Source organism: Neurospora hispaniola (genome assembly GCF_033458365.1).
Source record: "Neurospora hispaniola strain FGSC 10403 chromosome Unknown B0T23scaffold_8, whole genome shotgun sequence".
Lineage (NCBI taxonomy): Eukaryota > Fungi > Ascomycota > Sordariomycetes > Sordariales > Sordariaceae > Neurospora > Neurospora hispaniola.
In genome coordinates, this window is record NW_026944413.1 from 460,863 (window position 1) to 477,670 (window position 16,808).

The window sequence follows — 16,808 nt, forward strand, 5'->3', positions numbered from 1 at the left end:
TCAGCATTGAACAGCCTTTTTGCTAAAAAAATCTTCTGCAACCATGCGAAAGAAGTAGTTCTGTTTCCTCAAATCAGGCTGTTTTGACCCTGTTTTGACCCTGTTCAGGAACCCGGTGTTCTCTCTATGGATAGGTAGGTGTACATACCTCTACTGTAGGTACCACTAGGCTTACTGGGTCTTACTGTTAGGTCAAGGACCACGCTACATAGGTACCTCCAGAACCAACATGTTACCTAGGCAGGCGGTGAATGCGAGAGGACACGTGAATGTTATTAGCCAGCGCATTGCATCTACACTACGGCAGTATGTGCCTCCCATGTGATGCCGAAGGTACCTACCTTTAAGTACACTACAGTACTTGGCGTACCTGCTGCCCCTGTGTAGTCGGGTATACTGTGTACACAGAGTTCCCTCCCGCCCTCTGGGCACTGTCCCTCTAAAAGACGGTGGTACATGGCGCCAAGAGAGTCACGTCTCCATGGGCTGTGTACTGTGTAAACAGTCCACTTTCTATACTACTCAGGGGCTCCGAAAGGAGGGATCCTTCTACAATACATACCTATACCTAGTGTACGTTCTTCCGGTTGATTTCAAAATCATTGTGTGTCGCAGACGAACGATTGAAAGTGTACCTCTAGTGTGCCTCAGGTCCAGATCGATCCTGGTAAGGACACAAAACCTGCAGGGCTCTTCATAAACCCATCAGACGACAGATCCGCCCGGGATAGCGGGGTAATACGGGGTGCCCTGAGCCAACGGCACAAGCCGTTCCTACAACTAGGTACTGACAGATCAGCAGATACCTTTCTCCCTGGACACTGGGCAAGAATTTCCGCTCCTGATAAGCTTGGAATTATGCTCACAGGTTCGACATCCGCGCCTCCGGTACGGTCTTTGGTACTGTCGCCGCGAGACAGTTCGGAGCTCTTGTCGCCAACAGGCCCCTTGACTCCAACATCGACCAAGGGTGCGGGTACAAGTGCCCTCTCCTCCAAGATCGCCAGCGTCTTGTCTACCTCGTATGCCGACACCGAGTTCCGTGAGGCCCTTTTCTTGCTTGATGAGCGAGGGCTTCAGAACGTAGCAGAGAACCGTCGCAAGCTTCGACTGGATCTCCAAAAAGAGGTCATCGACAGCAATGGAGAGATCATTCATGAATTCGGCAAAGTCGCCGAGGTATGTGTTGTTGTTCATACCACTCGAGTCCTGATCACTGGCGAGTGAGCCGCACACTGATACACTTTTAGCAACTCAAACGCATCGGCTACACCATCGGCAAGCTCAACGAAAGCTATAACGACATGAGAACACAGATCCATGCAGCTCACGCATCCACCGCATCCACCTTGGGCGAAGCCTCGCAACTCATGACGCAGAAGCGGCAGATCGAAAGCAAGCAAAAGTTGCTCTCGACCTTCAAGACCCACTTCATCCTCACACAGGACGAAGTTGACGCCTTGACCTTAACCTCGGAGCCTGTAGACGACCTCTTTTTCACAGTCCTCGCCAAGGCCAAGAAGATCAGCCGTGACTGCGAGGTTCTCTTGGGCTTTGAGGATCAGACGCTAGGGCTGGGCATCATGGAGCAGGTCACACGGAACTTGAATCACGGGTTCCAGAAGCTTTACCGATGGATCCAGAGGGAGTTTAAATCGCTGAATCTTGAGAACCCCCAAATTGGCTCGGCCATCCGTCGAGCTCTCCGCGTCCTGGCCGAGAGACCTACCCTTTTCCAAAACTGTTTAGATTTCTTCGCCGAAGCCCGCGAGCACGTCCTTTCCGAGGCTTTCTACACTGCCTTGACAGGCAGCTCGGCTGCTGGACTGGAGAACCCTTCGGTTAAGCCCATTGAGCTAGTAGCACATGACCCCTTGAGATATGTGGGGGACATGCTCGCCTGGTCTCACTCGGCCGCAGTGGGCGAAAGAGAGGCACTCGAAGTCTTGTTCATATCCGAGGGTGACGAGATCGCCAAAGGCATCCAGGTGGGCAGAGAGGCTGAAGTCTGGCGGCTCGTGGCCGAGGATGGGGAGGAAATGAATATCTTCGATCCTGTCGTGGCTCTGAACCAACTAGTAGATAGAGACATGTCTGGTGCAGTCCGCATATTACGACAGAGGGTCGAACAGGTTATTCAGACGAACGAGGAGACCATTCTGGCCTTCAAACTTGCGAACCTCATCAACTTTTATAAGAGCACATTCTCCAGGTTGGTGGGCCCGGCGTCGGTTCTCGTTGAAGCGATGGGTACCCTCGAAACGGAAGCATTGCGCCAATTCCGATCTCTGGCTCGGGACCACGTCGCCACTCTTCAAACTGAGTTCCAGCACACTCCACCAGACCTTCGGCCTCCCGACTTCCTTACGGTTGCGTTGGAACAGCTATCGGCAATCATGAAAACGTACGAAACGTCACTAAGCTCATCGGGTGATGATCCAGAAGCAGAGTTCGCGTCCATCATGGCTGAGGCATTCGACCCATTCATGGCTGGCTGCATCAATATGGCCAACCATGCCATCCCGCCGTCCAAATCCATCTTCCTGATCAACTGCTTCGTGGCTGCGCGGACAACGCTCTCCGGCTTCACTTTTGTTCGCAAATATGCTACAGATATACAGACCAAAATTGAGGAGGAAAAGGCTCGGTTGGTTATTGCACAGTACGAGCTGTTTAGGGCCGAGTCCGGTTTAGATTCCCTCATCGAAGCGCTGGATGGGCTAGACATACGGAAGAAGGATGATGTTGGAAAGGTTGCGACACTAGAGGAGGTTCAACCTGAAGCACTGCGACAGTTAAGTCAGAAGCTAGACGATTTCTTGCCATCGGCGCTGATTGATGCAACGGAAAAGCTCAAGAATCTGCAGGATTCCAAGCTGGCGAGCAGTGTGACTGAGGAGGCAGCCGAAAGATTCTGCGTGGATTTTGAACATGTGGAGGAGATGTTGTTGTCGGCTGACGAACTGGAGGAGCAAAGGAGAGTTGAGGAGGACGGCGACGAAGAACACTCCCAAAGTTTTCGGGCGCTGTTCCCAAGGACATCGAGCGAGATCCGCGTGCTATTGTCGTAGCGTGAGCGAAACGGCGAAGGCAGGAGAAGCCAGCCATTGTTTTTACTGACGGGACCCAGGTCTGCCATGTTCTCGTCAACATAGTTTCAATCTCATAAAAATCTAGCCTGCTGGGTAAGGTAAACCTTGGGAAGTAGCCGGAGCCGAGAACCCCGGTCGAGTGTGTACACTGGTGTGGTCGTCGGCGTATGACTGAAAAACGGCCCTCAAGTAGTGACAAACTTGGGTACATTTACAAGGAGATACAAGACTGACAGCTCTCGCATGGGAGGAGACTGAGCTTGAATCCCGACAGCCCTGTGAGTCCCCTCAAGCGCGGAGCCGCGGACGAGGAGGATCTGGAAGCTGCTGAATATTGGGCGGTGCGGGGCATCCCATTCGGCCGTCCCGATTTCCGATGCCCAAGAATAGGTACATACATATCGCATATCAACGTCATTTTCGGGCCGCGCCTGACGGGATGCTGATAGCCCCGATGGAAGCTCAGATGAACGATACACGTCGTGCTATCGACCTCCCCCTCAAGGGGAACGTCGGGTGCCACCTAAGGTAAATGTAGGTTGGGCCTGTTCGTTACTATCTAGAGGCCAAAAGGTAACAGGTGGAACGGGCCAAGGCAGACAAACAGACGAAAAAGGCGAGAAAGGCCCGGGTACCTGCCACTGTCTGCCAGGTCCCCGCCTTCCCGCCCCAATTGCCCCACTACGTCTTCAGCTAGGGAGCTAGGTCCCGTTTAGGCGGTTGCAACAACGTTCATAAGGCAACATAACTATACTAAAACAAAGATACCATCGATCCTATATGTAGGTTTACTGTGTGCAAGCTTAGATCCTGGATACCTACCTGGTATACAAAACCTTGATACTGACATCAAGACACTCAGTTAGTTGGCACGTCCTGGTCGCGAATCAACAACGCACATTGATTGCGTCAACGTCACGTTGCTCCGCCAATACGTCTCCTCTCCGGATTCCGGTGGCCTACAGAAGCGCGCTGGTACCTCTACGCCTCAAGAAACGTGGACCTGAGCCTTCCTTGGGGGCCCTTCGTTAGACCTGTTCTTCCATTCGGCAACTGCCTTCGGGACGTTTTGCGACCACCCGATTTTTCAACACCTTTCGCAACGGCGATGCCGTCTGTGCGCGTAGATCCGTAGTGTACAGGCCGATCCACAGCATCTGCTGAGATCCTGTTCTTGACCGGACACTCCCGTCTACCTAGGCCGCCCTTGGAGAGCGGGAGCCCGCTGCGCCCTTTTGAAAAGTGCACACAGACATTCCGTGATGTGTATACGTCTTACTTCTTACGATGCTGCGCAACAGATCAGCCGCTTCAGTTTTGCAGAAGACATACGATGAAAGCTACCTGACATGCTCCACTGCTGTCTATTACGAAGGCCAGGTCAGTATGACGTTCTGTGATCGTCATCCTTTTCTCCCATCTGTCAGTAACCAAGTGCTAATCTTGCGCGGTCATCTAGGGCAATGAGGATGAGGCTATGCGATGCTGGAAACAGGCACTCGAACAAATCTATGACCAGCAAGCAAACAAAATCTTGCCAGCCTTCACCCCACGTTCCGAGACGGAGAAGGCGCTGGTGGACAGTCTTCGGCAACTCGAGGTACAGTGCAAGGAACGAATTGATCTTCTAGAGGCCCTGCGTCTTTCGCGCCTCGAATCCCTCGAGCATGACGCTACACCATCCGCGTCACGTTTGTCACCGTTGCCGAACCCTTCAGACCCCCCCAAGGGCTGGATAGGTGACGGAACAATCCCAGCCGTAACCTATACAGACCTTTCCCGACCAACTCCCGCCAAGCGACCCTTTGTAGGGACTAGGTCCATCTCAGAACATACCATGCCTACACCTGGGCCTTCTGCCGAGGTGCGTACGCCAGGCGGGGAGTTTCCCTTTGCATGCACACGACCAGTGTTACCGTCGCCACCGTCGGCGTCAAGGCCTTCGCTCGAGGAGGGAACATCGTCAGGGACACGCAGCCCCGAGAAGCATACCATGCGCACAACCCTGCGGACCGGACGTTTGGGAGACAAGAGAACTAGCCATCGCCAGACGCCTCCAACCTCGGTTTCAGAACGCCCTGGTGCCAGTAAGGCAGCCTCGCTTGCCTGGAGCTATCTTGGGAAAAGAGAAAGATCGAGTCCGTCAGGGAGTGTCAGCGGTAATAGTGGGGGAACTGGCACCACTGATCAGACGAGTTCGGTACCGCTCGCAAGCTCTCCCTACTTAGTGGAAAGGCGACGTCAAAGTCCAGCGTTGGCAGGCCGGCAGCAGCAATGGGACACGCATACCAGGCGATTGGTCATGGGTCGTCCTCGGAGCCAATCCAAACCGCCTCATGCACGGCCTACTCCGGAATCATCGACACCCCGCCGTTCTGATGAGCATACACACACTCGCCAATCCTCCTTCACCATCAGCGCTGCTGCCGCATCAAGTGCACTCAACTCATTGACTTTGAGGGATAACAACGAGCGCTCGCCGTTGGAAGGGGGGGAAGGACCCCGGCGAAGAACCGCTCCGTTACAGACACCAAGGAGGAGGCCTCTGCCTGCGACGGGGAACACAGATGAGGAAGACACTGCATACTCTGCGAAAGGAAGCGCAACAACGACCAGAAAATCGAACAGAAAGATGTCCGATCCAACGCTGGCCCAACGGAAGCCCATCAGCCGAACTTCTTACCTAACAAGCACGGCAAGGCCTGCGTCGGGCAGATCGGCAACGACACAGGATGTTGATACACCTCGGATGAGCGCTAAGGCAAGGGGCAAAAAGCTTGAACAAGTCCCAATTTCGTCAAGTTCTGAGGATTCTGAATATGAAACTCCCCGACGGCCGACAACAAGACAGCACCTAAGACAAAGACTGAAGCAGAGGGATGTTTCCCTAGTTGCCGATACACCGGCCCACAACTCCAAAAGCCAAGAATCTGAAGGCAACGATGGGGCGGCTCAACAAAGGTCAGAAGCTGCCAAGTGGAACAAGCAAAAGGCAAAGATATTGCGCCGTCTTCCTCCAGGGGTTGATGAACATGCTGCGAAACAGATTCTAAACGAAATCGTCGTTCAGGGTGATGAAGTTCACTGGAATGACATAGCCGGCCTCGAGGTAGCCAAAAATGCACTTCGGGAGACCGTAGTTTATCCTTTTCTCCGACCGGATCTATTTAGGGGTCTTCGCGAGCCGGCCAGAGGCATGCTGCTTTTTGGGCCACCGGGAACAGGAAAGACTATGTTGGCGCGCGCAGTGGCCACGGAGTCTAAATCTACCTTCTTCTCCATCTCTGCTAGTAGTCTGACAAGTAAGTACCTCGGCGAATCAGAGAAACTTGTTAGGGCACTGTTTACGCTGGCAAAGGTATTGTCGCCGAGCATCATTTTTGTTGATGAGATTGACTCGCTGCTGTCGCAGAGATCTGGCTCTGGGGAACACGAGGCCACGATGAGGATTAAGACGGAGTTCCTCATTCAATGGAGTGATCTTCAGAGAGCTGCTGCCGGCAAAGAAACTGCAGCAATAGGAACAAAGGAAAACGGCACCGATGATGATGTGAACAGAGTCTTGGTGCTTGCCGCCACGAATCTCCCGTGGGCTATCGACGAGGCTGCAAGACGACGATTCGTGAGGAGACAGTATATCCCACTTCCCGAAGCTGATACAAGAGCAATTCAGTTCAAAACGCTCCTCAGTCAGCAAAAGCATACACTGGCCAACGAGGACATCAATGAGCTTGTGGATATGACCGATGGTAAGTGGCGCTACCCGTTCGTGAATGTTTCGCCAGCCAATTAACTCCCTGGCCGGGTTGCCCGCCAGATACCTTTTGCTAAGCACGTGCACCTCGCAGGATTTTCCGGATCCGATATCACAGCGTTAGCTAAAGATGCGGCCATGGGTCCTTTGCGGTCTTTAGGTGAAGCGTTACTTCAAACGACCATGGACCAAATACGCCCAATTGAGCTGAAGGATTTCGTCACCAGTCTGGCTACCATTCGGCCTAGCGTTAGCAAGGCAAACCTGAAGTTTTATGAAGATTGGGCAAGAGATTTTGGAGAAAGAGGCGGTTAGTGAGGGAGTAGGCCACGAGGCGACGAAACAGAGTAAGGTACTCAGCAGGCTGTCAGGGAATGGGTAATGTCTGGGTCTGGCAAGCTTGTAGCAATCACATCGAAGAAGGGTATTGCTCGCTGATACAAATCAAAGAGTGTGACAGGCATCACAACCATAGGTATCTATAAGCTGTCAGGGCAAGGAGCAGAGCGGAAAAGTAACGGTGCGCATTCGGAAAGCACCCATATGTGGCAGCAAAGAGGGTGGAGGTGATCGTAGTCCATCACACAGCAATCCAAGTAGAATTCCGCTTTGCTGGCCAGATAAATCGTTCAGCGCGCATTGAAGTTGGTTTGCACACTGCTATCCATGTGTCAATTGGTATAATCACCCTTCCATCCATTGCGCCCTTGCCCGTCGTTCGTTTCGAGAGGTTGACGAATAGTTCCGGACACCATGCTTCCCATCCCTTTTGTGACATCTAGCGTTGTCCTTTATATCGTACAGCGTGTCTACTTTGATAATCCTGCACGTATTTACCAACAGCTTGTGCTCGAAATCTGTTTATGCCTTCTCGACACAATCCTTGACACAAGTCTAGACACCTCGGACCATAACCAACGACCACCCCCCCTTCTCTCGCCTCCCCCAACGTCAACACCATCCTTTAGCAAAAGACACAACTAGTGAGGACGTGCATGAACCGACGTATGTCGGAATGCATCTCGCTCCAATCCTGGTCCCTCGTCTTCGTCACTCGGCTTGTCCACACTGCGTTCCTCAATCAACCTTTTGTAAGCTGATGATCTTCTCGCGCATCGCAATCTCCCTCACGGCGTGGCGGGCCATTCTCTCAGCAAGCTCAATCGCCTCCTCAGCTGCCTGGATCTTTTCCCGCAGCACCTTGCGCTCCTTCTTGGCCGCCTTTGCCGCGTCCTTGGCGTCCCAGAGCTCATCCAGTGAAGGGATGGGCGGGCGCTCCTTGATCGGCGTGCCGGCGGGCGCAATGATATGCTTGACCACGTGCCGCTTGGATTTGCTGGTGATAAAGCCGGGCATGATGGCGACCACGTCACCGGCACGGAGAGAGTTGTTGGGGTCGTGGACCAGGTATTGTTTTGGGTCGTCGAAGTGCTGGACGGGTGGAAAAGAAAAAAGAAAGGAAGAAAAGGTTAGCTGACGACTCTCCTACTATGCCCCGTGTCTTGGAGAATAGCCGTGGGTTCGCATACACACCTTCTGAAGGAACTTGTTGAACTTCTGCCCGCCTACCCTAACCTTGACCGTCTTATCAATCAGGCCAGAGGTCACGACGACACCGTGAAGTTCACGGAACATCTTCCGGGAGACTTTCGTAGCCGCTGCTATCGTCGAGGCCATTTTTGCTGACTCTGTTTCCTGTTTCCTTGTTTATTGTTTGGTGGCTGTCTACCCTTTAAGGGTTGATCTCGTATCCACGGCCTCTGGCAGGGTCCTTCTCGAATGAACTTGAGGACTTGCGGGGCAGAGTTCGGGTGACCGGTCGAATTTGATGCGACGATTCGGCGTTCGGTCGTTTCGGTGTTTCGGTCCCTTAACACAGTAGTCGCGTGAGGGAAAGATTTGCCGATGTGTGCGCGCAAAGGTCGCTAGTTGCGCGCCGTTCAGAACTTCCGGACAGAGTCGGGGCAGGATCTGAGGTCGTGTGGGCGGTGGTGATAGAGGTGACACTGCTATGGGCGGGAACACTAGGAGCGAGACAATGCTGCAAGGCACAGGCGCGCGGTCGGCCGCCCGAAAAGTATGTAATTGGAGCCGGCCGAGAAAAGACCGGGGTCCGGCTCGGGACGTGGATCCTCGCCGCCCCGCCATCCACTGCACCGCCAAGACCGGAGTGGACGGGGAGACGGGCTCGAAACGGGTAGTTTCATTCACCCGGTCAATTGACTGCCCCTGCATTCGTCGTCCCATGCCACTTGACCTCTCTACTTACTTACCTCTTACACTCATACCGCTGTCCTATTGGAAATCCCGTCTGTCGGCCTTTTTGCAACTCCTCTTTGGTCTTCGTTTACTACTCAGTCCAAGCTGCCCTGCCCTTGTCTTCATGAATGGAGATTGCTTCTATGGTCTCAACCTTGCTGGGGTCAGCGCTTGGTTGTGGTTAAAATGCTACGGCAGCCGTTACATTTCATCCTACAAAGGATATACGGAGCCTGTTGCTGCCCGCTTTGCTTCTCTCTGATGAAAATGACACACAACATTCAGATTCCCTTATCCAACACCTTCTAACATAACCTCCTCTCAACCTCCTCTGATACAACGCCTTACCTAATATCCTTGGCCATTTTAGGAACCAGCGAAATCTCTGCCGTCCAGTAAGAGTGACAACTGGAATAGTGATCCGCCGGCTAACCCGCGGTGAGTTTGACAAGATACCCCATACAGTGTTCGTCGATATACCCTCGAAGGCTTGCAAGCCGATCCAAACATGTGACTTGGGCAACCTCGTGTCCTCTCCTCTTTCCCTCCCCCCCCCCCCCCCCCCCCCTTTTTTTTTTTGTGCCCCATGCCAGGGCAATTCAGGGCTCTATCACGTTTTCCTGTGACTCTATCTACAGAATGTCATGTTCGCAAGAATCGCATTGCTGGGGCGAGCCACCTTGGTGGTTGAAAGAATGCTCGACATCACAGTAAATCCGGCCCGCAAATTAAGATCCTTGGCAGTTACCGTACAAGGCGCCGACTAAGCTACCGGTGTCGACCCAGTTTGCGGTAGCGACTCCGTCACCGGATGTAATGTCGACAAACTGTTGACAGCCCTGAGTTTGCCGCGCCGTGGAGGGGGGAGCTTGGGGGGCTGCTTTTTGGCCACTGGTCCACTCACCTTGCCATCACCAGATACGGCTGCCGCAGCCGAAGCCGCTGTCGGTGATGAGCTGCTAGCAGCAGCAACCCCGTGCTTGTCACCTTGAGCAAATGTGGAATTCTCGATCATCCTTGTTGGCGTATGTGGTGGTTGCGGGGAGACCGGCACACCATGGCGATGCTTTGGAACAATGGGAAGCGATTTCTGTGCCCTCAGCCGTCTTGCCGGCGGTGGTGACGGCTTTCGACGGCCTGCTGCTTTGTGCCCTTCGGTGGTACTCGATACCGAGAGATTCGAGGTTGTAGTTTCTGGCGTATCACTCGCGGGACTGACGGCGATTATTGACCTCACGGTGTCTTCCGCATCCTCCTGTTCATGCCTGAGCTCACGAGCGAGATTTGATTTTCGGCTTGGTGTTTCTATACCTGGCTTCTCGTGGACGTTTGCAATGACGCTAACGGTACTACCGTTTTGCGCCTGCGTAAGGCTCGTCATGGGAACAGGACTCAAGACGCCCTCATCGTCCACTAGCCATGGAATATTTGCGACACGCTCAACCAAGCGGAGGGTAGTCGGCTCGGGCGGTAGGAAGTGCGCACTTCCTGAGCCACGAAGTATTTCAAGCAAGCTAAGAATTTGATCGCGCTTGTAATGTGGCGGCTGGCTGAGCTGGGTGTGCGATAACAATGGAGCGAGAACGCGCAGATATGTGTGTCTCAAGGTATTCATTTCCACTGGCAAGTCGAGCAGATTACGAATGATGACGTCAAGAAGGACGCGCAAATCGTTGGTGTAAAAGTATTCATATGTCGCCTTGGTGGTGAATAACAGATACAGCAGCTTCAATATTATCAGCTGGAGTGATGTTTCGGTTGCTCGATTTAGAAGCAAGATGATGTTTTCGCCAAAAGTTCGGAAAGACGGGCCATGGAGGCTGAGGACTTTGACGACTCGGTTTGTGATATGAGTAACAGGCGCAGTTGGGTCAACAGCTCCGGATGCTGACGCAACCATGTATTGCTCGTTCATCACCAGCTTACCCATGGCCAACGTTAGTGGTTAGGTCGTAAAGCGGATTTGGGGCACAACAACATACCAGGACACGAATAACGGCGTAATGGTACGGATCGTCCACGTCGTCAGAGAAGGCCTCGATAAGTTGGAAGAGGTAAATGATGAATTCGTCTTCTACCTGAGCCAAGTCTTGATGCGGCAACTTTTCGATGCGAGACATCTCGTACATCAACTCGAGAAGTAGTCGGTGAAGACGGCCATCGTGCGCGCCGCAACTCTTGATGAGCTCGAGCAGTCGCAAAAAACATCCTTCGTTGACCATGCGCCGGAATGTCTCTTCCTCGGCACGGCCATCTAGCAGGAGGAAGTTGGAAATGACATGCAACGGCCCGTACTCGTCCTCCTGCAATAGGCTGTATATGATCTGGGTACGGACATAGTCGGCGTTCTGTCTGAAGATGCTGCTAAGTCGGAGCTGTTGGGAACAAGTCGCAATGTCGTCTTCATCGTCGAGATAGCGGTCCCGGCCGGTCGCGACCAGTTCAAGCCATGATCGCAGAACGTCGTCGAGGGACTCGGGGGTAGGACAGGGGGCGGAAAGGATGCTGTTCAGGGCTGCGAAAGGTATTTGTTCAGCAATTGAAACAAGCGCACCACAAAAGGGGAGGGCCATTTAGCAAGCTTGCTCACCGTGCCAAAACTGCTGCTCGTTCTCAACAGGCTCAGTGACCTCGAGGTCCGCCATGTTCTCAAGCGAGCAGCACCAATGTTGTCGTCGAGACCAATGGACTGGGCATCACGAAAGGCGGCGTGCTGGGATCGCATAGGCAATGTGTACCTTTGCCGACCTAATCCGCCACGTTGGATCTACTGGGTTATCGAGGCTGCGCGGGAGGATGTCGTTACTTGGGAAGAAAACGGGCAGTGAAATGCGGCGGATTTAGGGAGAGGCCTACTCGGTATAGTTCTAGGGTGCAGTCCATGCAAGGCTGTGGGGAGTTCCGTACTTTCGTAAAGTTGTAGTGCCCCCCCAGTAGTAACATCGGGGTTGTGGGGGCTGCCTTACCTACCTTAGATAGTACATACCACCTGCACACGTGGAGAGGTCTCTACGCCACCCGCCTTCCATCTCCAAGTACATATGTACACTCCTGCACACGTCTGAAGATGGGTAGACCGTCCCTCCAAGTACTTGTGATGCAAGACTGTCACTCAAAACGGTGTACGGCAGGCAATGCAGCGATGTACCTCTACCGTACGGCACATGTATGTATATTGGAGTCCCAGGCGGCAGCAGCAGAAGTAGGTTGGTAACATAGACCCCAACCTGCAAAAAGAGCAAGTGGGGCCTTTCTGTAGGCCGGGCATCATTCCATACCCGACTTCCACCATCTAAACTTGGTACCCCACGCCGGCAGTGTTCACGCCTGAAGCTTTAACCACTTCAATATCATATATTCAACGAACTAGGCAGACAAGTGGTCGGGTTGATCCCGTTGCCCTAACACATCAACAGTCCATGCCTCCGAAACGTCCTCAAGCAAGTCTTTTTGACTCTATAACAAGCCAACATCTCAACTTATGACTGAGCTTAAGGTCCACAACCCACGAACCTTACACTTCACCGCAGTGTCACCTTACATCTAAAAACCTCTTAACGCCCCAGGCCTCGTGGGCAGGTAGATACCATGAGATCGGCTATTCAGTATTCATGGTTGTCAACGTTCGGGCCACGCAGCATGCGGAGAGGTGAAAACCCTCATTTGGGGTGAACCCGTGGGGGTGCCAATATGCTCAAGCTATGGCTCCATACCTCGACCTGATCATCATCACATTCTTCGATAGGCATCTTTCTTTCCGTCATGAGATACCGTTATAGAAACCAGACGAATATTCAGGGCGCTAGCCACGATCCACATTCCCTGTTATCCTGTTCATCTTACACCCGAAGCCTCCAGCATTGGGCCCCCAAGTCGTGGTGCGTCGATGGTGAAGGGAAGGACAGGCACCAAAGGGGTTGTGATGGCGGCGCGCTGCTGCTCCCAGCAACGGCTCGGACAGTCTTTGACTACCAGATTCATCGAAGCGCAATGTCTCGGTCGTCAAGGGCGTAGTCGTTTGTCGCATCCGCATCGACAGATCTGAGGAGGAGGACCAATCTATATGCGCTGTTTCCGTTCAGATAATAACGGTGAAGCTTTTTGGAGCGGACGAAGCCCAGGCGCTCGTAAAGTCTCATGGCCGGGATGTTGGTCTCTTCTGTCTCCAAGACAATCTCGTCGGCGTCTCGCTGAGCCATGGCGTCGATGGCTCTCCTAACCAGTTCTGTCGCAATTCCGTGTCCGCGATGTTGAGAAGAGACGGCAAGCATAGCAATGTATCCGCGAAGAGTGGGCGGGGAGTGAGAAGCGTGCGGTTCGAGTTTGCAGATGATCACGCCTATAAGAGAAGAGTCGACTGGGTGCAAGGCCTGTTGGGTTTGTTGAGCGGTCAGCTCACCTGCCCCATGCCCATACGCAAGCCTGAACAGGTTGAGAACGTCCACATACCATAAAACACAAGTGGCCCCATTGGTAAAGAAAGTACCGATATACATATATGCTGTAAGGCTCGCTTAGGTCTTTTGATATCAGCGCGCGGATAGCTGGGAGGTATTCTGCCTCCAGCTTATGCTCATATTTGATGTACTGAAGCTCTTCTGGAAGCTCTTCGACACGCGGTACTTCCGTTCCTACCATCGCCTTTTCGGTTGTGGTTTCCATGTCGATAAGAAGCTGGATCCGAAACGTTTTTTGCTGCGTTCGAGAAGACGAAAAGGGGGGCACGCGGCTGGATTGAGATGGAGAATATGCTGTTCAGAAGTCCATACCTGGTTCTGTCTCAGCTGGGCGAGCTGGGGTGGTTAGGTAGTACGGAGGGGCAGCTCTGATTTCACATGTCTTTCTGCATGAGAGTCGACCGTAGTGAACTTACTGTGCAGTAAATAGGCCAGTTGCGTGTCAACATTTCCCTTGTAAGTGGATAGCCTATTTATCACAGACACCCCATCACTCGAAGCCATCCATTTTATTGTAAACATTTTTACTTGGTCCGCCCACACCTGTTCCTCCCATGCTTAATTCATCAGCCTCACGTCAGTGTCACGCCGCCCTGGCTTGGGGCTGTCTTCGGGGGACCTTGGATGTGTCGGATAAATACGCATCCCGTCACTCTTCTGTTGACGGCACTTGCGCCGTTAATGCAGGCTTTGGTGTCAACCTCCCAAGTGTAAGCGACAGCCTGAGGCTCGAGCAAGCCCGGTTCGAGCCCAGGGCACCCAAGTTTTTGAAGGTAGGCGCGGATTAACGTTCTGGTACGCTACTTCCGTTGATACATTCTGCATTGTATTCTAGTAGCTCACACATTTTGCGTTGATATTCCCTCGACTCCTGTCGTGAGGTGCGAAATCGCAGCTTCGACTCATCCGGAGGGCGAGATCGCCGATGACCCAAGTGATCCATACACCAAGAGTGGTGCCACACTCCCCGCTCCAGCCCTACGACCGTAGCGTCACCGGCAAACAGCCAGCCCACTATGTATCAGAACCCGATACGTACACTACATCACGCAATCCGAGCAAGCCCGCCAATTCAAAACATCACGCCCGCCCCATCCGGTGACCGGCTCGCTTATTTGACCGGTCCGACAGCCCGGCTCATCCGCACTTGCTCCAGCTTGCTTTTCTTTTGCCCTCCGATAATCTATCTCCCTCGCGCTGTACCGGCAACTTACGGCGGCGGCAACAGCCACGGCATCCTGAGAAATGGCGACAACTGTTCGGCGCAGGCTGGTCGGCAAAGACATCGAATGCGAGATTGCGTCGGAAACTGCCTCCGAGACCGCAACATCCCGCGAGCCGAGTCCCGATAATCAGCAGCGGGGAGTCACTTCCACCTTCAAGGTTATACACAAACGTCCCAAGACTCGAAAGCGCAAGACGACAGCAATATTCCTGTTGGGGAGTCTGTTTGGGATTATAGCAGCTGGCTTCTTTGCTAAAAGCAATGATCTGATTGATCTTCCTCTCCCCGAGCTCAAGGAGCTCAGTGTGGACAGCTTGTTCGAGGTATTGCCTGCCGGCTTTGTCAAAGAGATGCGTGACCTGATGGTGAGTGGAAACAATAGCGCATGTGGAGCTTTGCTGTTGTTGACGCATCTGACCTTACCTGCCGGCCTCTAGAACGGCGAACGAGACTTGATAGAGAGCGATGATGCCTTCTCGGTAGGCATGAAGATGCGCGCCGAAGGCCTATCGGCCGACCACCCTATAGTCATGATCCCCGGGGTCATCTCTACAGGTCTAGAATCATGGAGCACGTCTGAGCTGTCGTTGCCTTATTTTCGGAAGCGGCTTTGGGGAAGCTGGACCATGATGCGAGCTCTTGTCATGGATAAAGAGGCGTGGAAGAGGCACATCATGCTCGACAAGACAACCGGATTAGATCCCCCGGGTATCAAGCTACGCGCCGCCCAGGGTTTCGATGCAACCGACTTTTTTATCACGGGTTACTGGATATGGAATAAGATCCTCGAGAATCTAGCATCTCTTGGCTACGACCCAACCAACTCATACACAGCGGCTTACGACTGGCGATTAGCATATGCAAACCTCGAGGTGCGCGATCACTACTTTTCCAGGCTCAAGTCTTACATTGAGCAAGCCGTGTTCATACACAAGAAGAAGGTGGTTTTGACTTCTCACAGCATGGGCAGTCAGGTTCTGTTCTACTTCTTTCACTGGGTTGCTTCCGAGAAAGGCGGCCAGGGCGGCCAAGACTGGGTGGAAAGACATGTTGATTCATGGATCAATATCAGTGGATGCATGCTGGGAGCTGTTAAAGATGTAACAGCGATCCTTTCCGGTGAAATGCGGGATACGGCGCAGATGAATGCATTCGCGGTTTACGGTCTCGAGAAATTCCTTAGCAAGGAGGAACGCGCCGAGATATTCCGTGCTATGCCTGGAATATCATCCATGCTTCCCATGGACGGTAACGCTGTCTGGGGAGAATTGGATTGGGCTCCAGATGACCAGCCAGGCCAAGGGCATAGCTATGGATCGCTGCTTAATTTCCGCGCCGGGCAAAATGTATCAACAACACCGGACAGAAATTTTACGATCGAAGACGCGATGGACTATATACTTGACACAACCGATGACTGGTACCGCGATCAAGTGAAAGGCAGTTACTCTCACGGGGTGGCGAAGACGAGGGCGGAAGTGGAGGCTAACGAGAATGACCCTCGGAAATGGATCAACCCTCTAGAGACACGACTACCATTGGCACCAAGCCTCAAGGTCTACTGTTTCTATGGTGTAGGGAAGCCGACGGAGCGAGCCTACTTCTATCGGGCGCCGGATCCGGGAACGACAACGCATCTTAAGATGACGATTGATACGACTTTGACTCAGGGGCACATTGACCACGGTGTGATTTTGGGCGAAGGCGATGGCACAGTGAACCTTATGAGTCTGGGGTACATGTGCAATAAGGGGTGGAAAATGAAGAGATACAATCCTGCGGGCTCAAAAATAACCGTGGTCGAGATGCCGCATGAACCAGAACGGTTCAATCCGAGAGGAGGGCCGAATACGGCGGATCACGTGGATATTCTAGGAAGACAGAATCTAAACGAGTACATTCTTAGAGTGGCGGCAGGTCAAGGCGATACAATCGAGGATTATATTGCTAGTAATATTCTTGAATATGTGGAAAAGGTTAAAATTCATGAAGAATAATTAAATATAGTACGTAGATACTTG

At 52.9% G+C, this 16,808-nt stretch overlaps 6 protein-coding genes across 6 annotated transcripts; 3 read left to right on the forward strand and 3 right to left on the reverse strand.

Annotated features, from left to right (window-relative positions):
• Nucleotides 1-858: 858 nt before the first annotated feature.
• On the forward strand, nucleotides 859-3,071 carry B0T23DRAFT_324798 (oligomeric Golgi complex subunit 6; the record flags this gene model as incomplete). The annotated part of the gene is made up of 2 exons (XM_062835460.1): nucleotides 859-1,179; nucleotides 1,251-3,071. The coding sequence occupies 2 exons, from the start codon at nucleotides 859-861 to the stop codon at nucleotides 3,069-3,071; spliced, it is 2,142 nt and encodes a 713-aa protein (XP_062689023.1).
• Nucleotides 3,072-3,979: 908 nt separating this feature from the next.
• B0T23DRAFT_225927 (uncharacterized protein) lies at nucleotides 3,980-7,156 on the forward strand. The gene is made up of 2 exons (XM_062833809.1): nucleotides 3,980-4,472; nucleotides 4,552-7,156. The coding sequence occupies exons 1-2, from the start codon at nucleotides 4,380-4,382 to the stop codon at nucleotides 6,883-6,885; spliced, it is 2,427 nt and encodes an 808-aa protein (XP_062689024.1). The 5' UTR covers nucleotides 3,980-4,379; the 3' UTR covers nucleotides 6,886-7,156.
• A 617-nt stretch (nucleotides 7,157-7,773) lies between these two features.
• On the reverse strand, nucleotides 7,774-8,619 carry B0T23DRAFT_225872 (uncharacterized protein). Its single transcript, XM_062833808.1, has 2 exons — nucleotides 8,380-8,619; nucleotides 7,774-8,277 (listed from the first exon to the last, which is right to left on the reverse strand). The coding sequence occupies exons 1-2, from the start codon at nucleotides 8,521-8,523 to the stop codon at nucleotides 7,924-7,926; spliced, it is 498 nt and encodes a 165-aa protein (XP_062689025.1). The 5' UTR covers nucleotides 8,524-8,619; the 3' UTR covers nucleotides 7,774-7,923.
• A 1,051-nt stretch (nucleotides 8,620-9,670) lies between these two features.
• B0T23DRAFT_364961 (uncharacterized protein) lies at nucleotides 9,671-12,080 on the reverse strand. Its single transcript, XM_062836355.1, has 3 exons — nucleotides 11,696-12,080; nucleotides 11,088-11,620; nucleotides 9,671-11,026 (listed from the first exon to the last, which is right to left on the reverse strand). Exons 1-3 carry the CDS (start codon nucleotides 11,748-11,750, stop codon nucleotides 9,869-9,871), a joined length of 1,746 nt encoding a protein of 581 aa, XP_062689026.1. The 5' UTR covers nucleotides 11,751-12,080; the 3' UTR covers nucleotides 9,671-9,868.
• A 1,002-nt stretch (nucleotides 12,081-13,082) lies between these two features.
• On the reverse strand, nucleotides 13,083-14,011 carry B0T23DRAFT_324947 (acyl-CoA N-acyltransferase; the record flags this gene model as incomplete). Its single annotated transcript, XM_062835471.1, has 4 exons — nucleotides 13,083-13,475; nucleotides 13,555-13,779; nucleotides 13,875-13,898; nucleotides 13,979-14,011. The coding sequence occupies 4 exons, from the start codon at nucleotides 14,009-14,011 to the stop codon at nucleotides 13,083-13,085; spliced, it is 675 nt and encodes a 224-aa protein (XP_062689027.1).
• A 796-nt stretch (nucleotides 14,012-14,807) lies between these two features.
• B0T23DRAFT_324227 (Lecithin:cholesterol acyltransferase-domain-containing protein) lies at nucleotides 14,808-16,784 on the forward strand (the record flags this gene model as incomplete). The annotated part of the gene is made up of 2 exons (XM_062835409.1): nucleotides 14,808-15,152; nucleotides 15,225-16,784. 2 exons carry the CDS (start codon nucleotides 14,808-14,810, stop codon nucleotides 16,782-16,784), a joined length of 1,905 nt encoding a protein of 634 aa, XP_062689028.1.
• Between the last annotated feature and the right edge of the window lie 24 nt (nucleotides 16,785-16,808).